General features: G+C 43.7%; 3 protein-coding genes and 1 non-coding gene across 6 annotated transcripts in view; all 4 read left to right on the forward strand.

The window, feature by feature from the left end:
• The first annotated feature begins 1,816 nt into the window (after positions 1-1,816).
• trnas-cga (transfer RNA serine (anticodon CGA)) lies at positions 1,817-1,898 on the forward strand. The gene has a single exon. It is a non-coding gene; the product is annotated as a tRNA-Ser (tRNA).
• A 602-nt stretch (positions 1,899-2,500) lies between these two features.
• On the forward strand, positions 2,501-6,552 carry nabp1a (nucleic acid binding protein 1a). Of its 2 annotated transcripts, none has more exons than XM_068573230.1 (6): positions 2,501-3,591; positions 3,782-3,920; positions 4,064-4,135; positions 4,558-4,636; positions 4,724-4,775; positions 5,521-6,552. In XM_068573230.1, the coding sequence occupies exons 1-6, from the start codon at positions 3,498-3,500 to the stop codon at positions 5,733-5,735; spliced, it is 651 nt and encodes a 216-aa protein (XP_068429331.1). In that variant the 5' UTR covers positions 2,501-3,497; the 3' UTR covers positions 5,736-6,552. The 2 variants fall into 2 exon arrangements, with proteins under 2 accessions (XP_068429331.1, XP_068429330.1); XM_068573229.1 differs by having other exon boundaries at positions 4,724-4,793; positions 5,521-6,549.
• Positions 6,553-9,464: 2,912 nt separating this feature from the next.
• LOC137783197 (C-X-C chemokine receptor type 2-like) lies at positions 9,465-10,591 on the forward strand (the record flags this gene model as incomplete). The annotated part of the gene is made up of 1 exon (XM_068572995.1): positions 9,465-10,591. A coding segment is annotated over one exon (1,116 nt), but the record flags the coding sequence as incomplete, so codon positions are not given.
• Positions 10,592-12,146: 1,555 nt separating this feature from the next.
• The window catches only part of spegb (striated muscle enriched protein kinase b), a 33,230-nt gene continuing 18,272 nt past the window's right edge, over positions 12,147-27,104 (forward strand). The window contains exons 1-9 of one of the 2 annotated variants that reach the window (XM_068573236.1): positions 12,147-13,199; positions 20,562-20,645; positions 21,013-21,079; positions 21,250-22,805; positions 22,984-23,127; positions 23,222-23,404; positions 24,427-24,593; positions 25,157-25,245; positions 26,773-26,948. In XM_068573236.1, the coding sequence (XP_068429337.1) occupies positions 12,785-13,199; positions 20,562-20,645; positions 21,013-21,079; positions 21,250-22,805; positions 22,984-23,127; positions 23,222-23,404; positions 24,427-24,593; positions 25,157-25,245; positions 26,773-26,948 (2,881 nt within the window). In that variant the 5' untranslated portion in view covers positions 12,147-12,784. Of the gene's footprint in view, positions 13,200-17,431; positions 18,097-20,561; positions 20,646-21,012; positions 21,080-21,249; positions 22,806-22,983; positions 23,128-23,221; positions 23,405-24,426; positions 24,594-25,156; positions 25,246-26,772; positions 26,949-27,104 lie in introns of those variants that run through there. The other variant, XM_068573238.1, reaches the window with a different exon arrangement.

Raw genomic sequence — 27,104 nt, forward strand, 5'->3', positions numbered from 1 at the left:
CTTGTGAGGGTCTGAGATGCATCCGACCTTTGGAAATAACTATGCAAAAATATATTAAACAAATTAAATCACACTTCGTCAAGGTCTGATGAACACAGGGGAAAAGTAGTGCACATAGCGTGAATATTGTTAACAAAATGAACTTAAAACCATTTCACTGTACGTGCTTTCATGTGTTACACAAATTAACCTGCCAGTTTGCTCAATGGGATCTGTGAGGAGAAAATAAATGAATCGACGTGAACGATTTTTCAAGAACTTGTAACTTGTGTTTATTTTTACTTTGTCTTTTTTCTTTTTTTCTTCTTTTTAATTCCACTCTGTATAAACAATGTTACTGTAAAGGGATTTAACACTGGGCTTACGTGTGCATTCTTTGTGCTGTAGAGGCTCAAATGTGACCAGCTTTGAGGTGTTTCCTGCTTATTCGTGCAAGTGTGTTACTTTATTATCTCTGTCTGCTCATGGTAAATATGCAATATCTAGTTTTTTGTTTGTGTGTAGAAGTCAGAGTGTATTTGTCTTTAAAATCAGACCCTTTCATCTGGATCCTATGTGAGAGCTGTTTTTTTTTTCTTCATTTATTTTTTTCATTACATCATTTGTCAGTGATATCGTGTTTAACACCAATCTTTGTTCAATGAGAGTTTTGACCTTCTTCTAGCCTGTTCATTTAGTTACCCACTTCAACCAAAGACGTTTCCTTCACAGCAGAAGATTCCCCGCCACTTGAGTGTTTTTAAATGAACTGCTCCTGCCACTTGTTTCAAGCATCTTGTAAACATGCAGGCATTTCCTTTTCAGAATTTAGTATTGAATACATCAATAAAGATTTTATAACATTCAATTATGGCTTGTCGTCTTTTTGTGCAGTCCTTGAGGTAAAATAAGGTGAGTAACTTCAGTCAGACATTTCACATACATTGGTATCATAGTTTAAAGTTCTGCTGATCACATATGAAACATAGCGAAGCTTGCTGTTGCTTAGGTCACTACAGCTTTAAAGTAACCGTGAGTCACACAGTCTTTGTCTTGTAAACGTGTAGGTATTTGTAGTAGAGGATTGATCTCGGTGGAGGGAGCGGTTTGATTGCTCAACCCTTATTTACATAGCTTAGTTTGTAGAAAATCAAAGTTGGAGTCAGATCCACAACAAAGGATTGCTTCACTCAAAGTACAAAATAACCTTTACATAACTTTATCGAATACCATTTAACCAGAAACAGAGTCTCCTGGGCCTCAGAATTATGCTCACTACCCACTAAATGATTTTGATAGGATGTTCTTTTGATGCACAGAGGAAGTCGTCCCTCTAAAAACTATTAACAGTTCTGTGAATGGGATTTTTCCCTCTACTATGTACACCATGAATTAAATTCTATCCACCGCCTTTGTGTTGTGTAATCTTAGTGGAAGAAATCCAGAACTATTTAAATTTACAACCAGAGGTAATGAGATGCACCGTACATGCAAATCTGCTGTGCATGTTAAATTGTTTGTAGTAAAATATAACAGTGATAAGTGATTAAGTGAATAGTAGCCTACCTTTGCCTTCATCCCCTCCTCATGTGTGAGCCGATGTGTTTTGATGGTGTTTGTCTCCCTCATACGTCCAAACTCAAAACCAACACGCTACATGTTTTAATTATCAATGATTCACTAGAACTAGCAAGCAAAGCAATACGAACATTTGGTATGTGAAGCTGTGAGAACCTAAACACGTAATCGTACAAACGACAACGTACATTATTTCACTTGAATCACGGTAAAACTAACATCTATCTGACTCAACTCTGGACAAATAGCATTGTGAATAGTCACGGTGGCCGAGAGGTTAAGGCGTTGGACTCGAAATCCAATGGGGTTTCCCCGCACAGGTTCGAATCCTGTTCGTGACGTTTCTCCTTTTTGTATTTAATTTAATCGAGAAACGGTACACTGAAAATATATGGATTTCTAACGCGCTGCACACACGTTACATGTATATAATGACGTAGTGTTTGGGGTCATTTAGCGCTCCGACCACAGTGTCTGAGTGGATGAACGTTTTAATAAAAATAAGTTGACAACTCGTGAATTAGCCGTGATGACATAGATATAAGAACAATGTGGCTTTACGTCACACATGCCACATCGTTAAGTTTCATCCTCCGTGTGTTTCATCCGGACTTTATCGTGGACTCTTGTTGAATTCTCACGTTGTGCTCCATCACTCGCGTCTCTTCTCGCGCTGCTTGTGAATTACATTAATTTGGGATAAACCAACTACTTTATTTCTGCTCTGCAACCAGGTGAGCTCATTGTCTGTTTGTAATTGGGATTGTATTCTCTTAACAAATAAAAGCTGTCTAATTGTTCATATGCGTCTGCTGTATCGTGAAAGGGCATAAAAAATAAATGTCTATGTGTGAACCCCTTTCCTCTGCATGATAGTTGGACTGGCCGGCTTGTATAAATTAGACCGACAAACCCCCGTCTGACGTAGACTTGGGGTATTGTAGTTACAGGGGAAGCTATTTTGAAAGTGAACAGCTTTTAGACCGTGTTTGGGGTGTTTTAGTGTCGTTTAGGCATATACAACCAGGGCTTTTAAGGCTTGCGAACAACTCCAACGTTACAGAGGCCACAGTTAGATGTAGACACACTAGTCTTCTGACTAAATTAATTGGGCCAGACTTTTTTCTCAAAAGAGGCACACAAAGGAAATGCGGTCGGTTTGAAATTATTGGGGTAAACAGGAGTTGTCTAACGCGGACTGGTCGAGGGAGAGAGATAACTTATCTCCTAATAGTTACCGGCACTATAATATCTTTGTTTAAGTAGAAACATCTCAGATTTGACTCGCTCGTCTTGGTTGTCAGTTTCGCAATTCCAGCTCATTTGAATTTGACGTTTTGGCCAAATGTTTTGCTAAATCGACGAGTGCCACTTCGCTCCATTACTCACTAGTTACGTGTTTCACGTTAGCTTAGCGTAACCTTTATTTTGAAGAACTGCCATTATGGTCCCACTCGTAAACAGAGACGTGCACATAGACTCTTATCCTGTCACTAAAAGAAGGCAGCTAGCTAACTAGCTTGCGCTCCGAGCTAGCGATCATTTAGCACGGTGTTCCTTAGCAAAGCTACTCGGCTAGCGCCCGGTGGCGTGTTTGCCGTGTTTTGAAGAGGCCGATTTGACGTTAATTGTTATCTTTCATCCCTTAACTCCAGCAGCAGAGTTTCTTGTATTCGACCTGAATGTGAGGTTAGCCGAATACCATCGAAGCCGGCCATTGTGTCTATAAACGGTATACATTAGCGGGAGGGTTTGAAGTGGGTTAAGTTAGCATTCGGCTAACGAGGCTAATCGGTTAGCTGAGACAGAGGTAACGTTGTAACGTCAGCTAACGCGGCCCCATTACAAAGTAACGACGGCCAGCCCTTTGCCGCCATTGGGTTTTAACTGCCAGTGAGGGAACGAAGAGTTGATTTGACGTCTTTCTTCGAGGCTTAACGATGGCAACCCCTCCAGGCGATGGCCTGTTTTTGTTAAAGGATGTGAAGGCTGGGTCGAAAAATCTCAATATCGTATTCATCGTGTTGGAAATAGGTAAGTTGGTTGGACCGTTACGCTGAGGCGTCCCTCCCTAAGCTGTCAACTCGTGTCTTTTTTTGTTGTTAAAGGAGCGGTGGCGTCACTAACTTTTGAACTTTTATTTCCACACACAACCTCTGATTAGAGGTAGTTTTGAGAAGGTTGGCCCATTTTGTCCTAACTTCTCATTGCCTTGCTCTGTCAGGCCGAGTGACCAAGACGAAAGATGGGCATGAGGTGCGCTCCTGCAAGGTAGCAGACAAGAGCGGGAGCATTGCCATCTCTGTCTGGGACGAACTGGGCAGCCTTATTCAAGCAGGGGACATCATCAAACTGACCAGAGGGTAGGGCTGATGTCATGCATGCAAACTGATTGAAGTTGCATAAACTTGCAGAGCCAAATACTTCAGACAGGTAGTTGTGTACCTGAGCAAGTCTGTTGAAACTAAAACTCTTAAACAAGATTAATGTGATATTTCTGTGTTAGGTATGCGTCCATATGGAAAGGCTCCCTGACCTTATACACTGGAAGAGGAGGAGATCTACAGAAGATTGGAGAGTGAGTACTGTAGCTGGCAACAAATCAATTTGTGCTTCCGTGAAGCGCTTGTCCCTGTTGCAGGTCTCGCCTGCTCGAGCATCATACAAAAGTAGGGTATTTCAAGAAATTGGTCAGGAACATGTTCGTTTTATAACTGGTTAAAGAACATAAATGCACACATTAAAAAAAAAAATCCATTATAGAAACCTTTAGGCCGTTTAATAATTCAAGAGCAATCACTTTCTTGAAACGCCTGAACCATTTAATCCTGTTACATTTAATTTACATTAGTCTCAATTTGGTTTTAACTGCCTTTTTGAATTACTTAAAATCTGAAGCTGATGCTTAACGGTCAGACATTTACTTTTAACAATAAAACGCATCGCTCTCGACCAAACCCAGTTTCTGCCTTTTTTTTAAAATGTGTGTTTTGTCTGCAGGTTCTGCATGGTGTATTCAGAAGTGCCGAATTTCAGTGAACAAAACCCAGATTTGCTAACCAACCAGCAAAACAAGTCTGTGAGTAGCCATGCACCCACTTTTCAACTTGGCATTAACACATGTCATCAGCATTCCAGCCTTAACAATATTTTCTTCCACTAACAGGGTAAACCAGACCAGAATACAAGGGGAAACTCTCCACCCAATCAGAATTCAGGTACACCTGCACCACCAGGTCAGTATATTTAACTGTGCAGAGAACCACTGCTCATGTCCTTGCACACTTCAGGGAGGTCAGAATAACACCAATTGGTCTGTCAGCGAAATTCCCCAATTCTCGATACCACAGCAAAATAACAAAATACTTGAACGTTCACTCCATTACTCTTTGCATATATTTGCATTCCCCTCTGCCAATTTTCACACACTTGTCATTGTTTTAGCATTATCGGGGACATTTTCTATGAAGTACCATCCCTTCTACACAGAAGTGTTATCTTGATGATGACGATACTACAGAATTAAACTTTTGTGATTGCACACGTGAAAATTCTTGAGTTGCCAAATTTGATTAAATCAAAACATGACAAGCAGTTTGTTGTTTAATTGCTTGTTTACATCTGAAATGATGCATCTCATCTCTTGCCTCTTTTTTTTTTTGTGTTTAGAGGACAGGCGGATCCACTGGCCTTTTTCACAGCAGACATTTTGACTTTCCATTGTAAGCCATGCCGGTGTGACCGAGTCAGCATGCACAATACCAGGACCCTGAATCCAAAGCAGCACATGGATTTCAGCCTTCATTCATATTATATACACCTGGGATTTTCCCACAGTTACATGTCAAAATGTCTAATGTAAAAAAGGCTAATAAACATAAATGTCTCTTGATATGTGTTTTTTAGTTTTTTTCTTCTTCTTCCTGTTGGTACTTACTTGTATTTCTCAACCTCAACCCACAGGTAACGGTGCCATGCCTCCATTTGCCAACAACAACAACCCAGCCCCCGGTGCGGCCCGTGACACCGGGTTCGGGAGCGTCGGGCGACCCAACGGCCGGTCACCTGGCAATGGCGCGCCTCCAGCTACCGCCGCTGCTGCTGCTGGACCCTCCACAACTGCAAAGTCTTCAGTTACCATTAGCAATGGCAGGGATCCACGGCGTGCCAAAAGATAAAATGGGGCATTGTGGGGGGAAATTGTGAGAAAACTATGGACATCTCCATTTCCCCCCTCGCCCCGTGTTTTAAAAACATTTCTGCCCCTTCTCGTCACAGCCTATATTCAAAATTCTGAATTAAATTAGGGACCGCTTGCATCATTTTTATACATGCTGACGTAGTCAAATGTGTCGTTTATCGTGCGTCGTGCTCTCGGTAAGCAGCACAGTGACTGATCTACCACTGGACGAGCAGGCGGGCCTCGGTGGGTTGACTTGCGGTCGGCCTTCTCAGTCTCCGCCCCCTTTTTTCTTCTAAATGTCACTGCAAAGTTGCCAGCCCCGTGCCAGTGGTTTCCTCCCCCGTACACTGTCCTTAACCCCCTTCACCTGCTACCGTCTTTCAAACTATACACCCTACTTGAACACTTGATGCACTTTCTTCACTTAATTTATGTCGGGGTAACCTCGGCTGTCATTTAAATCAGGAAGTACGTTTTTTTTTTTTTCAGCGGTGGGGAAAAGCCTTAAGTTGGTGAAAATGGAGTTCTTGGACTGAAAGCATGATGAAAGGGTCTCCTCTGTCCCTCATAACCGAACTGTATCCAAAGTGAATCTGTGAAAAGAAAAGGTGTTAGTTATGAAATTTTAATGATCGGTAGGTAAATTGATATTAAACATTTTTGTTTTCCATCAGTTGTACCGACATTACGTTTTGAACACTTTAAGTCACAGCGAAATGTTTGACAGAATAAATTTTACAGTAATTCTGCTGCCACATGTAGTCTGTTTGACAGGAACACAAGTTACTGTAAATTCAATCACATGCACAGTATCAAGTACTGCAGTATCTCAAGTACTCTAACAACTTGTGACTTAACATGCAAGTACCTCGAGTAAAGATTTAAATTTTTTTTTACACTTTGGCTTTAAACAGTTTTCTGGAAGACATACAGCTTGTCACAAGTATCAACAATACCAGAGTTAAACTCCATAAGAAGCGTATGAAACCTTCCAAGTGACCACAGACATGCCACGGTTGACGCTGCCACCTTGGGGTGCCATACCACTGCGACAGCACCATCTAGTGCCTATAGATGTGAACTACACACGTTTAGAGGACGCTCCAAAGTATAAGCTACACATCATTAGAGGGTCCTCTTCTCTCTTTTTTAAGTGTCCATGTATCTGTTAAAATCACACAATTAAGCAGGAGTGGAGTTTTAAATATTTAACCTTTTTTTTCCTTCACATTTACACTTCTAAACAAAGCTTTTGCTCAAAAGTCTTCCATTTTGAAGCAACGCCTTGCATACAAAAGAAACTTTCTTCATTTCCTTTGTTGCACCAAGCACCATAACGTGACCTCTGAGATGTTACTGCGTTTAACGTTGGACACTTTCCTTCGGTTTCAGGGTGTGAACACTGGCAGAGCAGTAGAGCTGCTATTCATAGAGATTACTTTACATGTGCCGTGTTCCAATTAACACCATGGAGCCAAACAACAGCTGTTATTGAACTTAAAAGGAGAAAAAAATGTAGCCCGGGGACAATGGAACATTGTCCTGTCATATTTCAGTCTATCCATAAGATGTACTGAAATAAATTTCCATGTAAAGCTCTCAAAAGCCCGGTCCTAATGTCAAGGGCCCGATGATATGTCTTGCCACATGTTCACGGCATGTTTGTGTACTTCCACTTCCAGCAACAACAAAAAAAGTGCATCACTTGTGACACTGGAAATTGAAACACATGAGACGTGTGGCAGGAAGTGTGATGCTCGGCACTCGTGTGTCAACACCGATGCATGTCATGAGGCGGGAACTTCCTCTCGACCATCAGGATGGAGTCACATCATGTGGTTTATTTATTAAAAGAAAAACAACATGTTCACAGAACTCGATTAGAACTCACCTGCTGTTTCACAAAATGTAAGGAAGTATATTGCATATATATATATATTTATATGCATATATATATATATTTATATATATATATTTATATATATATATATATTTATACATATATATATATTTATATATATATATACACACATATGTATATGTATACACGTATATATGTGTGTATATATATATGTGTATATATGTGTGTATATATATGTATGTATATATATATGTATATATACACACACATATATATATGATATATGTGTGTATATATGTGTGTGTATATATATGTGTATATATATGTATATATATATATATATATATATACATATATGTATATATATATGTATATATGTATGTATGTATATATATGTATATATATATATATATATATATATATATATATATATATATATATATATAAAGCAGCAGAGACATTTCTCTGCCCGTTCATTTCAAATTCATAAAACGGTTTCTCTTTTGATTTTGAGTCCAGTGTGACGAGCTCATCTCATGACCCCGATGACTCAGACTGTGGTTTGTGGTTCAGGTTTAACAAACAATGACTCTTGAAAAACAAAAGAGTCTCACTGATGTATCAACAAACACTTAGAAGAAAGTAGTTGTTGGGAGTTAAAATAATGCTCTGATGCTTTTACTGACAGGTTGAATGGAGAACTTCATGAAAACACACGTTAGATAGCAATAATTTAAGGGGAAATACAGTAAAATTGTTTGACTTTGGCACAAGTAGCAGCTACCACAAAGTGAGATTTTTATAAGACAAAAATGTGTGTCCTCAGAAAAAGATTGAACAAATCAACAATATGGGATGTTGAAACATAATCTCCACCCTTTCCTTAAAGATGAGATGCATTCATGTGATGTGTGTGTTGAGCAAATCACAATGTGTGTAGGTGTGTGTTGAGTGGGTGGATGATGAGGGGAGGGGTGTGGAGACACACGGTAAGTGTGTGTGTGTGTTTTCTCTCTCTTTGACACACAGCAGTGCCTCCCACAAAGAAGACACCACAATGTCTGGTGAGTTTTTTCATCCTTAGAATAACAACTTACTTGTTTTATTTATGTTAACAGTATTTAATAAATACATGTATGCACATTGTCAAACTGCCAGTTTGACAATGTGCATTTTAAAGATGATTTTTCCCTTTTAAAACAGTTAAAAATAAGCTTTATACAGCATATTTATTTGTGCCTTGCTTCTGTGTATCCTGCAGCATGTAGACGGTGTAAAAACTAAAGTATATGTAGTATTTTCAACAGGCTTATACAGTAAAATTGACTGTTAATGTCACACAAAGAGTACATTAAAACACTATATGAACATGATCGACTTCTTCTCAATTCCACCCTGGAGTTAATATTTTCAACTACATACTGGGAAGTGTTGTTTTTATTATTTAGTTATTATTCTGTATATGTTTCAATACCAAATCTGAGTGCAGTTACATTTGCTATTGATTTTTTGGGGGATTATCCACAAATCAGTGGGTCTTCTATAATTGTTCAAATACACATTTTAAAAGGAGAGATTCACACATTTTGTTTAACTTTATCTCGATTGCTGCACACGGTGTGAAAAACACTCACTTGTGTTCATCTAACTGCACTGAAATGTGATATTAAAAACTCTGTTAACTACAGTAAATGCAAATAAAACTGCTGCTTCTTGTTGCAAAGATTGTGTATAAAGGGACAAATGGGGGCATTTTACTCTTGCTGTTGTTGTAATAACTCTGAAGGCATCTACACTTTGACATTGCATATTATTTTCACACTGGGGGAATTTACTGTTTTATAACTAAAATGTTCCTTTCTTGTTGCTGTGCCTGCAGATTCCAACACATCTTCTTTGGTTGTAGACTTTGGCCTCATTTACGATGAGCTCAACCTCACCTTCAACGACACGGGCTTCGTTCTGGACCCGGAGACGCAGCCCTGCCACACCTACTCCATCCCAGACGCGGCGGCCATTGCCGTGAGCGTCTTCTACGTCCTCATCTTCCTGCTGGCCATACCGGGCAACCTGGTCGTGGGGCTGGTGATCGGCCTCAGCAAGCAGCCGCTGCCCCCCTCCGACCTCTACCTCCTCCACCTGGCGGTCGCCGACCTCATGCTCGCCGTGACGCTCCCGTTCTGGGCCACCTCCGTCACCAAGGGCTGGGTGTTCGGCGACGCCGTGTGCAAACTCGTCACCGTCCTCCAGGAGCTGAGCTTCTACTCCAGCATCCTCTTCCTGACGTGCATCAGCGTGGACCGCTACATGGTGATCGTGAGAGCCATGGCGGCCCGCAAGGCCAACAGGCTACGCGCCAGCCGGGTGGTCTGCGCCGCCATGTGGACCGTCGGCGCGCTCCTGTCCCTGCCGGGGTTTTTGAACTCCACGTTCCTCGACAAGGCCTCCAACCAGACGGCGTGCGGCGAGCAGTACGACCCCGAAAGCGCCGACGTGTGGCGCCAGGCCACCAGGGTCCTCCGCCACACGCTGGGCTTTCTGATCCCGCTGGCCATCATGCTGCCCTGCTACGGGGTCACCGTCCGGCGGCTGCTGCACGTCCGCGGCGGCCTGCAGCGGCAGCGCGCCATGAGGGTGATCGTGTTCGTGGTGGCGGCCTTCCTGCTCTGCTGGGCGCCGTACCACGTGGCGGTGATGGCGGACACGTTCTTCCGGGCCAAGATCGTGCCGTACAAGTGCCCCGCGAGGATGGCGGTGGACAAGGCCATGCTGGGCACGCAGAGTCTGGGGCTGCTGCACAGCTGCGTCAACCCGGTGCTGTACGCCTTCGTCGGGGAGAAGTTCCGCGAGAGGCTGCAGAAGCTGGTGAAGAAGGCGGGCTTCCCCCCCGAGAGGGCGTCCTCGTCCTCGGCGGCGGCGGCGGCGAGGATGAGCAGCAGGTCCTCGCTGTCGTCGGACCTCACGTCCACGTTCATGTGAGAGTCAGCGAAAGAGACACTTTTAACGATCATATTGGGTGGACTTTCCAAAACTCAAAAATCAACATCTTAAAAACATTTTTCCTTGAAGATTTCCCTTTTTTTTTTTGTGAATATCCATTTTTTCACGTTTTTGCCCCATTTTCTCATTTGAGTCGGTTGCAATATTTTATGTGTTAGATTCTCATTGTGACTCTTTTTTATACATATTTAAAGGGGCATTTTTGGCGGGAGATTTTTTTATATGTGCACATGACAATATATAAATAACTTGAACTGTGTTTAACAGGCCAATGTTATTTAAAGTTAAGCTGTAAATAAACAAAAGTTGCGGTTACCCAATTAAATCCCCTCTCTTTCCTCAGTCATGTCTTGTTCTGAGGAAACATATTTGTCAAGTTTCAATTTTTCATGTTTCAACACCATAATACTGTCACAACAGACCGAACATCCGCTTCTGATGAACCCCTGGAGATGCAGCTGAAAGAAAAAACTGTGAACAACTTGGCATTAGATAATATTATATTATTATATTTTACAGTACTATACTTGTTAACAGTGATGTATTATTTTTAATGATGATCTAACAGAAGACAGCAGGTCGCCATTCACAATTTGCAATCTGTAGTCATTAAAGTTGTACATGTTCACTCCTCTCTGTTTCCAATTATATTATAATTATTGTAATATAATATATTATAGTCGTATGATAACACCAGTGAGTCACTTTTATGTCACAAACACATTTACATTTGACTTGAATAACTGATAGAAGGTAGACTAGTGCTTTTAATTAAAAAAAATAATTGTATTTTGCAGCAGCTTCTTTTGAAAGTTGTTGAACAGATGTGACGACTGCAGCATCTGGATCACTGAGAAAGATTTCCTCCCTCTGTGTACAAAAAACCCAACAAATCCTCAAAAAGTATAAGTGTTTGGTTACAAAATGATCACAGGGAAGTGCAGCTGACGGGCAGCGCTGCTCGTGAACACAAAAGCAGAAGAAAAAGAAGAAGAAGAAGAATTTGAGTCGAGAGTATTAGGGTTGCATTGTGATACAGACTATATCAGAAAATCACGGACGGAAGGCATTTACTACCTTCCTTCATGTGTTTTTTTTTGTTTTCAGGTGCATAAAGCACCAACTTCCTCACGGACAAGTCCTCTGCTCCACTCTGCGTAATATATATATATATATGAAGAAACAGAACTGCAAACGACTATTACAGGGCCACAGCTGCCGGCCCGCACTGGAGGCCAACCTCAGCCTCCACATTTGACCTACAAATTAGATCTATCTGTCCCATACTGACCACCACCCCTCTGTGCCAAGTGTTGCACCATCTCACATGTTCTACTGACCTCAGGTTGGCTAAAAATGACGAGGGGAGAGGAGGGGGGGGGGGTCGCACAGCGAGCGGCGCAGACGGATGCCTTGTGCAGCTGTCATTGTGAGGCCTGCTGGGCTCCCCGACCGTCACCGCCCTCCCCATCCCCTGGCAGACGCAAGAGGGCAGATCATGAGTGGGGTGGTCCAGCTCGTGGGACACAGAGAGAGGGTGGGGTGGGGTGGGTTGGCGGCACTGTGCAACTCGTTGGACGGGACCTAATGCTCTCATTCAAACGGAAGCCGAGCGAGGACGGATCCCACAAGGCCGCCTCGTGGCACACGAAGAGGGAACTCTCGGGAGACTCGACCTCGCGCCCCGCAGGCGTGATGACAGACGACTGAAAAGCGGCCGAGAAACATCAAGAGAGGGGGGGGGAAGAAAGAGGCGAAAAAGCAGGGCCTTCGCTTCCAGCAGACAAGTCAAGGGGAGCTGTTAACGCAACATGATCCACTGGGTCTTGCCCTAAAAATACCTCATGGGCAGTAAGAGTGGGAGCTATTTCTATCTGCCTAATTACCTGGTCATCAACAAATTTATTTCTTTTTTTTTTTCTACTTTGGACAACATTTGAGGAGAATTCATCCATGGCAGAGCGTGTTTCTGCACATTTTAATTCCGCTTTCCACGTGAAATAAAAACCCAAGAGAGTGTCTGCAATTCTAAAAATGTAAAGGAACTGTAGTTTGTGTGCAAAGCCTGCTCGTGCGCTCTCATGCCCTCACTGGACTTGTTGGGTTTGAATTACTGTGAGTGAGTTCCCAGTCTGTGCTGTGGACACACCGTGGGAGCCACCCCCCAAAAACTCCGTTCAACCATGAGGAAGGCTCAGGTGCAAATGACCCTGAAAAAGGGGGCAGACGAGGCGGCGGACTCGGCACCCCGCAGCCCCCCGAAGCGGCCCAAAGTGAGCCCGGAATGGGCCGCCCCGGAGCCCCCGGGCCCCGGCCACTCCACCCCGACCCCGCCGGTGTTCGCGCGCAAGATGAGGAACGCCGCGGTGGGAACCGGCTGCGATATCCGCCTGAAGGTGTCGGTGGCGGGAGACCCCCAGCCCTCGCTGTACTGGTACCACAACGACGAGCTCCTGAACATGGAGAACCAGGAGTACGGGGGGCTCTGGATTAGGGACTGCAAGCCCAGCGACGCGGGCCTGTACACCTGCATCGCCAACAATCACGTGGGGGACGCGCGGAGCAGCGCCGTGCTGGCGGTGCTGGACCTCGGTGAAGGTAAAAAAAAAAAAGCTCTTAATATACTTTACAAGTCGGCCATACTGTATGTGTGTGAGAGAGAAAACTCTCGAAGGAAGAGGCCTTCAATGGGTTTGACTACAACACCCACAGTTCCCCTCGATACCCCCCTTCAACGTCAGTAATATGCTTGTCCAAGATAATTTAATTCATGGCGGTAACTTCTAAGGAAATGTCCCAGCATGCCACAGTCACGTAGTAGCAGCTAGAAAACACGAGTGTCTGGCCTCCTGTTTCATTTTGCAGGAACCTGAAGGGAAAATGCTGACTAATATCTCAGCTACTAGCACTGCTACCTGCTACTAGGAAGTACTTACAATCGTTATATATTTGAGTATTAATATGAGTTCTTATGGTGTCTGACATCATCTTTGTACTTTGTACTAATCTTTGGCCATATACAGAGCATTAACTTTGTCCCTGGACTTCTTTATTTGGGGGATTCTAGACATGGTAGACATAAATAACATAATCCTAATGTAAAATGAGGAAACGCAATGCTTATATATACATGGTATAAATACACACAATCAAGTATTCAAGTGTACATTTACACACGTGTATGCGAGTCGGTTGTTTTTAGAGACGCAAAGACAATCTTTTGCTCTAAAACATGCACATATTCCTTGTTTCTAATAGATATTGCTTCTTTTTTCTCCCTCCACAATAAATTTATTCAATGCCACTCCAAATTATTGGAATTATTGGAAAAGACACGTAAAGATGCTGGGTTTAGTTGAGTCAAAAATAACTCCTTTCAATAACTTGATTACCAAATTCTGAACAAATGTAATAATTGCATTCGTTCAGATTTGATATATACCGCAAAATGAGTCGTTCATTTGTCCTGAATGAAGGATATGAAGATGGTTGTTGTAATCACATGATCAACAAAAGCTTCTTCCAGCCGCCTTGAAAAGAGACATAACCAGCTCCAACAACCAGCTCCTCATACATCTGTTTAAGTCGTTGTCATTGTGTGCAGAGGGAAAACTCACTCCTCCAATTAATAGTTTCCTTTTCTTTAAGCACAAGTCAAGCCCAACGGGTCATTCAAGTTGGTGCGAGGAATACTTTTTAGGCAAATGAAGTACAAAAATGAAGAAGAGCGAGCGCTTTCCACGACGACCCCCTACTGGGTTCAAGCAACAGGATGCTTTGTGCCGGCTAAAAAAAAAGTCTGCGTTCTGGGCAACGTGATGACAACGATACCATTTTAGCGCGGGCAGCGAGAAACCACAGCATATAATGTTTCCTTTACTGTATAAATATTGGACGCTTAGACACAGGCCACGTAAAAGATGCACCATCAAAACGCAGGCGACCCCTCCCCCACCCTCGCCCGCCTGTAGTTATGACGCTGATGACAAAATACCTCCATCCCAGTGAGATTCTATGAAAAGTTGAGTTTTTCTTCTGAAATGCTATATTACAGTAGGACTGACTTCATTGTGGTGCGAAACGACAGATTGTAGTGCGGTAACTATACCAGTTTATTTGAGTAAATGTAGTCCAGCGTGGATCTTGGGCTTCACTAAACATAGTTCATGGCAGAATCAATGTGTTGCTTTCAGTTCACACGCTGCACACAGCTCTGTTTCAAGTATAAGTTCAATCATATCCACTCCAAATGATCAGAGACTGCACAGATTGTGTTATCTCTATGAAACACAGCTGCGGGCTCTCAGAAACAGGGGGGTGTAGCTGCACAGTGTTTGTTCGCGGCCTTCGGGGGGCTGCGATCCCGTCGGCTTTCGTCAGAGCCTCAAAACGATATCGAGACGTTTTCCCTTCGACTCTCCATTTTAACCTTCAGTTCGGCTGCTTTTCCGTGTGCGTAAAAGTCTACAGCTGTCCCATCACTCAGCGATGCTTTCCTCTCTCTCTCTCTCTCTTTGAAAATATCTCCCTGTACTGCCCCCCCCCCCCCACCAACTCTCCCTAGTTATTTATACAGAGGAATGTGCCAGGCCTTAGATTTTACTGATGTTGGCCAGCCAACATCTCTCCTGTTACACAGGAAGACATCACTGCTAATTTTAGCTCGGCTCTGTACGACTCCTCCCCCCCTTAACGGATCAGGGAAAGGACCATTTTCCACTTCTACTAATCATGCAGAAGCATAAAGATGGCTGCCATATGTTGTGATGTCATGCACCTGATGTGATATAGACATTTTTTTATTGCGTAATGTCTCTATCGTCTTTAATTCTGCTTTTGATTGTGCAGTCGGTCGGTTAAATATGTAAAACATAAAGCACGAATTGTAAAAAACAACAAAGCTGCGGTCATTTGGCAACTTGTGGCCAGTGAAACAAGTGTCAAACACAACTTTGACACTGGATTTAGAAATATGAGAAAAATAGACAATACAGCAACATTAAAGTTCAGTGAAAATGATCTGAAGCTTCGGTTCCTCCGAATGAACTTTGATCCCTCTACAAGGTATTCCTTAATCCTTCATATGAACGCACTGACAAGTGAAGCTTAAACCTGCATTGGCACATCCTCGGCCACTTGGGGGCGGCAGAAAACACGAGATATTCACAACTTTTCAGTACACTTCAGGCGATACAGAGCGACGTGCGTTCCTGGAGGTGGAAGGAACAAAACGCGAAGCTCAAGGCCGTAAAACCAAGAAGCTAAAAGATGCTACGAGCTGCAGAGAGCTGACGATAACAGTTCAGTAACTGACTCAGTGATTTTATTTGAAAGAACAAACAAACATATATTCTCTGTGTAAAGCTTTCAGAGTAATATACAGTTTGGAGAGAGCTACTGGGAGCTTTAGACGTCCCCTCTGGGCATGACCGTGGCCCTCCCGGTGGGGTTTTGGATAGTTTCCTCATGTTGTCTTCCTCCTGGATCATGAGTGTGGGGGAACAGGTGGAGCTGCCGTTCCACTTTGGAAGTCCCCCCCTCCTCCCACGTCACCGTGTTGCTTTAATAAGTAGATATTAAATATCAACAAATGTTGTTTGATGGGCAAGAAATCCAGAGGGGGGACTGTGGAGTTTGTCAGAGCTTTTTAACGACTTTTGCTTTGCTTAAGTTCAGGAGAAAATAATATAGGAGGAGCGACAGGTCAGGACCTGGCAGCGATCTTTCTAATGGCCATCAGAGGGCGACTCCTCTGGTCGGATTGTATAGAAGTCTATGGGAAAATCCCCCAATTTCTCATTTGATTTATTCCCTCAGTGAACATTGCAAACATGCATTTATGGTCTTAATGCTAGTTTAAATTAGTGTGATTGACAGGTAGCTGCCACGCCTTCTTTCAGCCTTTCACAATGTTTTCTGTTCATGCAAGTTCATTGTAACACTTTCAGTAGCCTAACAAATGTCCTCTTTAGTGACCGGATGTGTTTAGCTCCTCCCCCTCGCGCCACTTCTTGTAGGAATGAATGAGTCATTTTGGGGTTAAAGTAATTGGTTTCTTCTCAGAGATGCACCGTGCATACGATGCAAAACGTTGTCCATTAGCAGGAATTTGAGTTCATTTGAGTGAAAGCGTGTTTGTTTGAACATGATAGTTAAATAATTTGGATAAATCATCGTGATATTAATATTGATCCAAGTATGAGTCTCATCACCGTGCAGCCTGATCTGCAACCGTGATATATTTAGTATGAGTTATTATTGATGCACCTGTTTAGGTATACATACTGCTGTAAACGTAGCGTCTTTTCAGACCCTTGGGTTCATTTCAAAATGTGAATCTCCAGGTGTGAGACTCAATCTCTCGGTGTGGTCACGGTGCTATTTGGTCCTGAGCACAGCGGGCTGCTGCTGTGTCAATTGAAATGTCAATTCTGAGCGTGGCCATTTCTGTGCACTGAGGTGATGTCAATGAAATGTGCGAGCTGTACATCTCATTCAGCGGGAAAAGTGTGTGCCGAGTCCTTATCACAGCAAGTGCATCAAATATCAGCAGCAGCTGCTTGTGGCATGTACAGCCCGATCTTTTATGCTCGTAGCTGTGTGTGCAGCCATTAAATCCATCTTTTTTTTTTTTAGAGGGTTAAGCCGGTAAATGGGATTTGCTCTGTGTATTCAGCGTCGTCGGCAGCTTGGCAACACATTGTGCTGCTTTTGAGAGCGACCGGCGTTCCAGCGATGAAGAGGAGCGAGGCGTGTGTGTGTGAGGCGTGTGTGTGTGTGTGTGTGTGTGTGTGTGTGTGTGTGGGGGGGGGGGGGGGGGGGTCGTCCCTGTGCAGCGATTCTCCCCTCTCTCTCCTCCGTCGACTGGAGGACGAGACACGGACACATGGGGAGGAAGGGAAAGATGAAAAATGTCAACCAATGCTGTAGGACGCTGATCTCGAGAGGGCTGGATCACTCCCACTGGTTTCTCTGCCTATCGGTGTGCGCTGCCTGCGGGGTGGAACACAGCGGGGGAAGATGCTTACACTGTTGCTGGCTATTGTGTGGACAAGGGGGCTGGGGGGGCTCCCTCAAGAGTGGATGATATGCATTCAACAGACATGTCCACCTGCGGATGGAGATCAATGCTTTTTCCAGAAACGAATCCTCTCAGAAGAAGTGCTGACTCCGTGAGGTTGCAACTTGTTATGTAACGCACCAAAGTGCCTTCTTTTTTCTTTCTTCTCTTTGCGTTTGATTGAGATGCTTCTAACCTGCACGTCAGCAGACTTGCGCCGCATAAGTTGGGTCTTTTTACGCCAAAGTAGTCGGCTGTTAATGGCTGATGTCTCTCCCAGAAAATGTCCTGATCGAGGCGTGTAGTAATGGCTCGGAACCCCCGGCGTAATTCGGGGAATACCCTGCTGCCGAGCGTCAGCCGAGGCAAGAAATACCTGTCGCGGGCAAACCGACAGTGGCCGTAAAGAAAATCCACACCAAAGAAAAATATCAGGCAAGTGCTATTTCATGTTATCTGTGGTTTATGTATTAGACACTTATTCACCCATTGGCTGGGTGTAGAACGTCAAAAAAAAGCAAAATATTTAAGGTTTGATCAACATCACGGCTCATCGACTGGCAGCACGGTGTTTTCTCAACTGGCCGTGTCCGATGCAACGATAATAACTGAAGGAGATGAAGCGACTCTGTGCATCCTTAATTAAAAAAGGGAGACGGGCTTCCACCATTGTTATTGTGTGATATAATAGAAACCAGCACGAGAACTCTTGGTTAGAAATCACCACGCTCAAGACACCGCCGGAGCTTTGAACTAACTTCAAAGAATCAAGTTTCACTAAAATGCTGATGTAATTATGACTAATGTGGCTCATATCTTCTAACCCCACTGTTGATGATTAAAAGATAAAACTCTGTTTGTCACCAGTCTTTAACAGATAATACTCGATTATTGAGGATATAACTTGAGCCGTGTGGGGTTGCAGTGAGCCGCGCTAATCTGAGATTATTGCGTGATGTATTTACAGTAATACCCCCAATGCAATCACACACTGCCATCATAGCAGTTTTCTAGCCAATTGCTAATTCAGCTGATGTGTGATAACCTCCTCTTCTACTCACTACTCAAGACCAGTGCGATGGTGCATTTCAGGAATCCAAACCTTTCTTTTAGAGTAGTTTAAAGTTGTTTTCTCTACGATTTAATAAAACCTCTTTGATTGCAGTTGCATCCACCTTGCAAAAAAACAACAAAGAATTGTGTTCATCTTCGAGACCTGACATGTTGAGTCGAGCCGCAAGGAAGAGCTCCGGGCGTGGAACGTGGAATTACAACTTCAGGGTCTATCGTGGCCCAAAAATGCATGTTCCCATTGACTTCAAAGTCCGAACATCAAATCCTTTTGTCCTAAAAGTTGGCTGCATGAAGGGTGTAGCGGCTGGCGCTGACGTAGCAGCTCATGTGATGTGAGCGTTGATGGTTGTCTGTATCAACGCTGATCTATCTCTATCTTCGATGGCTGAGCGTTGAAAGAAAATGGATAGATAGGAAGTTGGAAAATGAATATAATGACTTGCCTCTTGATGTTGCAGCAAGATAAATACTTCAACATGAACTTTTCTGATCACAGAAATGGTTTATGGTATGTGCGTTTGTGTAATTGTTTTGGTTTTGCTTGTAAGTCTTTTGTGGAGGCAGTTGTTCATTTTGTAAATACGTGTAAATATATCTCATAAACCGTGTGGACAACAGACAATTATGACATGCTCACATGGAAAACATCTGCATCTGTAACTGCTTTATTGCAGTTGATGCTATTCTGTGTAAAATATTGTACTGAAAATGTTCGACAGAGTTTTATTTTGAAATTTGCAATGCAGTCATATGATTTAGATCATATATATAGAACATCGTGAGCTTGCCACACACACACACACGCACACACACACACACACACACACACACACACACACACACACACACACACACAACATGTCAGGTTTTGGTCTTTCTACTGAAATCGTCAGAACATTGGCAGTATTTCGGGTTCAACACGGCCGACAGAATCCTTTTGTGTTCTCTTACTGCAAGGGAACAGATAGCCTCTGTTTTTTTTTATTATTTTAATTCCACCTACTGTGAAGCAAACACCCCATGAGAGCCGCTGGGATGCCAATGACTCAATAGCGCTTTCTATTTTGAGTTCTACCAATGACTGTTTTCTCTCAGCCTAAGGAATATCTCCATATCTTTCAGATGGTACAGCTGGAACAAAGTGAAAATGAAACAAAAAATGAAATGGAAATAATAAAGTTTTCAACTGGAATACTGAAACATCTCAATTTATTTGTGCCTTAAATGTATGTACGTGTAGATACCGGTGATGAAATGATGAACCATGAAGTCTCAGAGACGGTTAAGCTGCAGCAGATTTAGTGCATTTAGCTCGGTTGCGCTAATGAGACCCGAGAGATGCAACGTTTCAAGTTAAATGACATAATCATTATCAAATAGAGATGAGGGCTAATGCGATGGAAAACTAAGCTTAGCGCTGAAGGAGGTTCATTTAATCTTTGATATGCCGATTTTTACATACATATTATGATTTTTTTAATTGACACATAAAAAGTCCCCTTCAACAAGTATTTGTCACTGGATGGTTCAATTGCCTTTCACTAAACACTATTAAAGCTGAAGTGAGTAAGATAATGTAGTCTATTGGTTCTTATAGTAACAATGTGCCCTCTCCTCCTTATGGAAACACAGTTTTCCACTCAGGGTAAAAGATTGTCTAACATTTAATTTAGTAAAGCAATGTATACTATAAGGGATTCTCATCGCACTTTAATTCAAAGTAACTGTTTAACTCAACCAATCGTGTTCTTTAAACATTGCTCCCGAAAATATTTTATTTACTCCCAAAAATATTTTGACATCTAACATTATATTTATATTTTCAGACTCGGAAACAACAGATGATGAAGGTGACCAATTTAAGACCAAAGAAGACGATGGGGATGTTGAGGACCAGGCGGTGCATTCAGGTATCCACCGTGTTTCTTTTAGCAGCTCAACATTGGCATTCATTTGTATGTCTACTTGATGAATATGAGTTTAACATTCGCTCTCCTTTTAAACCTGTGTTTTTTTAAAACAATCGCTCTTTAGCTGCTAATTGCTCCATGCAGTCGCTGGGTTTGTTTGTCTCGGTTTGGTGCTGGGTAGGTCACGAACAGTCGGTAAAAACGGCTGCCTGCTTTGGCTGAAAACGAGGCTGGCGAGAGTCGCGTTGGCATGCCTGAATAACCACAACCATGACCAGCTTTACATTTGCCTTGTTTCACAATCAATGCAGAAACCTGATGGCTTACCTGTACAATATGTCATATCTCCTCTTTACTTGAGATGCAGTGATGGACAAATGTGCAGAAGATGACAGTAGAACACATGGACATGAGGATCACTCTAACACAACCAGGCAAGGAAGAAACAACCCCATGCATATAACCCCAGCAGTTTATACATTAAAAAAAACACACTTCAGTGTAATGATTGTATTATTGGACTGGAATTCCATACTAAGACAGATTGTGAATTAGTAACAAACTACCGATTCCAACAGATTTTGCTTCAAATCCTTTATTTCAGGAGCCCGTCAGAGAACTTTTCAAGAGAATCTCCGCCAGAAGCCCTCCCGCCGCCGTCCCCGAGACTCGCCAAACGCCCCTCCGCCTCTCCGATGCCAAGTCGCTCTGGTTCGACGACGCCGCTCAGCTTCCGTAAAAAAATTGTTGCGCCAACTGATTACCAGGACACCGTGCCGGGGGAGTTTGAAGAAAAGGTTAGGCAGCCGAAATCCGTCACCCAAGGTAGCACCCAGGACTCCCGACCGCAGACCCCTCTGAGCGAGTACTCCCGGAAAGATTTCACCCTCAGGCCATCCCCGAAGCTTACCAGGGTGAGCTCAAAGGTCTTCGAGAAGGTCCGTGGATTAGAGGAGCGGAGACGAAGCCTCGATATTCCAGAAGGTTCCATCTCGGGAGGATCCTGGGCGGGGTTCAATCGTGCTGGATCCGTGGATTCAGATGACGGAGGAAGCCGGCTGGGCATCTCTCGAGAGAGTTCAAGGGAAGACCTCAGGGAGGCTTTGACAGAGGATGCCGCCGAACGAAGGTCTATGTTCAGACATAGAGCCGCTTCGCTGGAGGACAAACCTCGCTACTCCCAAAAAGTTCAAGACATCGAGAACAAGTTCACCGAGGAGCTCCAGCGCATCAAAAGGCTCGTCGGGAAACCACACATGAAGAAGTCGTTTTCAACCGAACAGCTCACTCTCAAGGGCAAGCAGCGCCAGCCTTTCAGGAAGATTGAACCTATTCCTCCACAAGTCCTCGAAAAGCTCCAAGAACGGGAACGCGCCCAGTGGGCAAAGGAGCAGAAGGAAAAGGAACTCAATCAGCAACCAATGCAGCAACAACAGCCAGCACGACAAGAGCAGTACATGTCGCAACCCCAAAAGACAGCAAGCGCCGGTTCAACAAGTGTAACAGTCAGTCGATTTGGAGAAGTTGCAGGCACCCCGGAGTCCATGCAGTTGTCCGACTTACCGGGACAACGATCGGTGAGAGAGTTAAGCAGGGCCAGTCCGGTAACGGAAATCATTCAGAGATCATCCTCACCGGCGTTGTACCATCAACAACGGGAAGACTCGCCGAGCAGAAATGTCGCCGAGCTGACGTTACGCAAGGTGGAACGAAGGCCACCAAGTCCGCTCGTGCAAAGGGTATCTCGGCTGCAGGAGTCGCCGCACGGTCAGGAATCTCTCCTGCAGACGTCGCAAAAGGATGAGACTTCGGGGAGGAAGACGCCAATCGAAGTAGCATTGAGAAAAATCGAAAGCAGACCCGAGAGTCCGCTGGTACAAAAAAGGTCGGTCATTGCGCCAGATCTTCCTCCTCAGCCACCCTCAAAACCCCAGAGGATGTCGCCAGTCACCCCGACCGAGGAGAGGACGGAAGGGGATCCGTTTAAACCGGCCTCCAAGATACGAATCCCCACCATCGTTGTCGAGGATGAAAAGACGGACGGGGGCGTCCACGTGAAGACGAGCGAGCCTCAGCCGATGACGGGCAGCGCCAAAGAGGGACGACAGCCGAAGACCAAAGGAAAGAACCGACGCCCTCGACCCATGTCTCCGGAGTTAGGTTAGATTTATTGCGCTATTTAGCTTTCCGTAGTCGTGTGAACTTCCAGTCTGCTTGCTTTTCATGTTTAATCAACCTATTACTCATTCCCTACTGCTTGAGGGGATTTTTTTCCTCTAATTGGATCACAGGGGGGGCAGAAATGACTTCAGGCTTGTCTTTTTGTCAAACCGTGCAGATTCGTCAGATGATTCTTATGTTTCTGCCGGAGAAGACCCGATGGAGGCCCCCGTATTCGAGCTTCCCCTGCAGGACACCGTAGCAGCTGCTGGCGCAGATGTGCTACTGAAATGCATCATTGCCGGCACCCCAATTCCTGAAGGTACCAAAAGAAACATCACAGGGGTTATTTTTGAATCGTGCATTTGCGCAATCAAAAAGAACGTTGTGTGTCTTTTCTGTCTTCTCTGTCGTAGTTACCTGGATGAGGGACAACACAAAGATCACCGGCAATGCAAACTGCGCAGTCAAAGTGGAGGGGGAACGGCACACCCTGCTCATCAAATCAGCGAGAATAAGTGACGGTGGGAAATACTGCGTGACCGCTGTTAACCAGGAGGGCAGGGCGTCCAGCAGTGCCAGCCTCACACTGAAACCAGGTAGGTTGGACTTTTGGGGGGGATGTCATATTATAGTTAAGTGAGTATTTGCAGTATTTTGTTACTCATCAACATTGACATAGACAGTATGTCTGTCCATTTAACAGGAAGTTAAATTACGTTGTTATCTTACACGGAGAAATTGTGAATACAGCACAATTTAATCTGTGATATTGGCAATTAAAAATTAAGTTTGGATCTCCTTCCTGACCTAAAACCCTCGGTTGGCAGATGAGGTTTCAATGGCTCTCGACTGGAGATGAATCTCTCATCCATAGTGTAGTAATTGTCCCAAAAATATCTTATTAAAAACTGGATGTGAGGTTTAAACATATATCGAGCAACGCTTTAACAAATGAGGATGGAAGCTTTGTGAAATACTTGTTTTTCTTAATCTCCATAATAAAACATCAATGAACTTTACATGTATTTCTACTTGATTTACATCATAATAGGATGTCAATTCGCCTTCATTTGAACAGCTCAAGCAGGATATTTATTCATCAGTGCGTCATTAAAAATGGATGAGGACACTTCTTTCCCATAGATGAATTTAAAAACACAATACATATTAAAAAATAGACCGTTGCAACTAACAATAATGTAGTAGTTGCATAATCTCTTATTATTCTCCACCTTTTTAAAAAAAAAAAAACGTTGTCTCTTCCCGAACAGGGCATTGTGTTGCAGCTGATTTCTCTCCTGCTCTCTGTTCATTATCTCGCTGAGATGCCGGCGCCATATATTCCAGCTGAACAACCTCACTTATAGTTACCATAGTAACTCAGAGGCGAAACTGAACCTATAAATTGCCCACCGCGGCTCGCCGGCTCCACCCACTGTGAATCCACTATTGTTTGGATTTGACATCTCAGACTCTTAATTATGTTTTTTTGAACTCCTCCAACTCCTCGTGTTCTTTTTTTTTATGAGCTGAATTTGTTTGCGAGGGCCGGGGGGCCGGGGGAGGAGGGTATTGAACCCCCGGGGCTCGCCGGGTGACACTCGTTGCCTTTTGACAGAGTCTGTGCAGGAGCCCAAAGGGAACCTGGGTGTGCCGAGGGACGTCAGCAGCCCCATCACGTCCGATGAGGAGTACCTCAGCCCCCTGGAGGAGAGCATGGATTTCGGAGGGCCGGAGCTCAGGCGCACTATCGACACGCGCTTCAGGAAACCCCCGTCCTTCCTGGTGAGGCTGCGCAGAGCTCCGTCTCCCTGACTCTCCCTGTCGGAGAATTACTCAGTGGCACACGCACAACTGCATTCTCTGACGCCATCGAAGCTAACCGTTCTGCGTGAACGTGTCGTCCCCCTGTGTGTGTGTGTGTGTGTGTGTGTGTGTTTGTTGTCCCACCAACACTGTGTCTGTGGAACAAAACGTGCAGGTGAAATTCTAACACTAAACACTACACTACACTAAATGCATATACATATTTCATTTGTCTATGTATATGTTTATATCTTTATATATATGTATGTGGACCATAGCTATATATATATTTTATTTGTTTATTTATATATATATATTCTATTTTTTATTTTGTATATATCTGCCATCACTGCTCTTCTTTTATTTTCCTTTATTACTTATCTTGTGTGTTTAGTTTATTCCATTGATGTTGACGTCTGTAAATGTGGGACGCTACTTTGACAAAAACTTTCCCTTGGGGATTAATAAAGTACATATCTATCTATCTATCTATCGATCTATCGATCTATCGATCTATCTATCTTGCGTTGCATTTCACGCAGGTGACGATGAGCGATCAAGCCGTCATTGAAGGACAGGAAGTCACCATGTCTGTCCGAATAAGTGGACAACCCAAACCCATGCTCTATTGGTAGGTCTCTACACACACTCACACACATGCACACACCACCACCGCTTCATCAAACCACTTAAACTCATCGAGTGCATGGCGAAACGGATAAAAGACTTTTATCTGTACCGCAAAACCGCAGGCGCGCTCGTGTAACTGCAGGGTGTGTTCCAGAGCACGCCGCGTTATCGCGTCTTGTTCAAGGAAGTGGAAGATGAACGTTTACCGCTTCGCGATCTCCAGGCAGACGGAAGGAGTCTGAAACGGGAAAAAGGAGGAGAATTGCACGCTTCCAACCGTTCAGCATTGAGCGGCTCGGGGGGCGAAGACACTTAACGACTAATGAGCTCTCTGGAATTCACATGCGATGCAAAGTGAAGAGCTGCATCTGATTGCCGGTTCTCAAAGGGTTGAGTCCTGTTTGTACAACACTTACTTTCACGTTCTCCACTGGAACTTCTCTCTGTGAACCCGTTAGAAACTAGGGACGCAGTTTTGTCTCCAGACCTCCTTTCCCCTGTGTTCGAGTCGTTGTAGGAACCCCAAATTAATTCCAACACTTGTGTTTATTGTATGTATTTGTTCAGCAAAGTCTTGGGACAAAGATGTATATCTGCAAAAAAAAAACACTTTTAAAAAGATCATAACTATGAACATCCAGCATGATGTGAGCCAGATTCCCCAAAAATGCCTTCTGGAGCATCAATAAGACAACTTTTTGGAAAGATTAGGACCTAAAGAATCAGTATCTGCAACAAAATTCACAATAAAACAAAGCATCGGCCTGTTAGAAAGGAGTTTCAGTCAAAATGTGTCGTTCGGTTCAGAAATGGAAAAATTCTGAATGGGGCATGCTGGGACTTAAAATGGGCGCAGGAGGATTTTCGCACACGGTTTCTAAAAGGTTAACGTCCTTCATTTTTGACTGTTGGGGGATTTTGAGTTAATCCCACATGCCCCCGCCCTGCTGCTAGAAATACTCACTCGTGCACCGTCTTTGATGTTGAATTAAAAATAACATTTTTCACACTTCTCACATGCTGCTTTATCAGGAACAACTTTTCTATGACCACGTTATGGTCATCAACGCTCCGTAGTATGATAGACTAGCAGTTTAAAAGATATGTGCGTCTTAAGATTACAGCTTCTTCATTACAAAACTCAAACTACAATAATAATTTAAAGTGGGCGTTTCCTTCAGCCGTCTAAATATGTTTTATGTTTTTTTCTCTCCCCAAACTAAGGAATACACTGACTCCGGATACATATCCACCTCATACAACCCTAACTATCCCTTTAATATACAGTAGGCGACAAGAATAGAAGCTGAATCACGCCGGCAGGTCCTGTCACTCCAGTTAGTCATGACTGGAGAGACAATAGCAGCAAAGAATGTGTCAAACATAATATTGGTCGTCCTGTACCACGCCGCCCCCTTCATAGCGGCCAGATGAGCGCTTGTGGTGTGTGCTTGGTCATCCCTTCAGCAGGCATGACTCATCTCTTGCTTTAAAAACAGTCGTTCCCCTCATCTCTCTTCCTTTGCAGGCTGAGGGACAGAGTCACGGTGAAAACCGGCCCGCGTCACACCGTCCGCGAGGCGCAAGACGGCGCTTTCGAAATGACCGTCAAGTCGGCGGCGCGGTCCGACTCGGGGGTTTACACCTGTAAGATCATTAATGAGTATGGGACAAAGCAGTGTGAAGGAAAGTTGGAGGTAAAAGGTACGCTTCTTTTAAAATGCACAAGTGTACGTTAGTTTATTAGGGAATATACATTGGTGGCATCGCCCAAAGGGAATAAAAAAACATTGATTTTTGACCAGCAAGTGGTCCAACTGCTCAAGCGCTGCTTAACAGCGCTCTTCACAAAATGTCCTT

Source organism: Clinocottus analis, unplaced genomic scaffold (assembly GCF_023055335.1).
Source record: "Clinocottus analis isolate CAN_PGR_092001 unplaced genomic scaffold, fCliAna1.0.p SCAF_12, whole genome shotgun sequence".
Lineage (NCBI taxonomy): Eukaryota > Metazoa > Chordata > Actinopteri > Perciformes > Cottidae > Clinocottus > Clinocottus analis.

Bases quoted from the DNA above. Each gene is read 5' to 3' on its own strand.
- nabp1a (XM_068573229.1), top strand. From the start codon at position 3,498: ATGGCAACCCCTCCAGGCGATGGCCTGTTTTTGTTAAAGGATGTGAAG. The intron at 3,592-3,781 runs GTAAGTTGGTTG...TTGCTCTGTCAG, and splicing joins ATTCATCGTGTTGGAAATAG to GCCGAGTGACCAAGACGAAA. The intron at 4,136-4,557 runs GTGAGTACTGTA...TTTTGTCTGCAG, and splicing joins GATCTACAGAAGATTGGAGA to GTTCTGCATGGTGTATTCAG.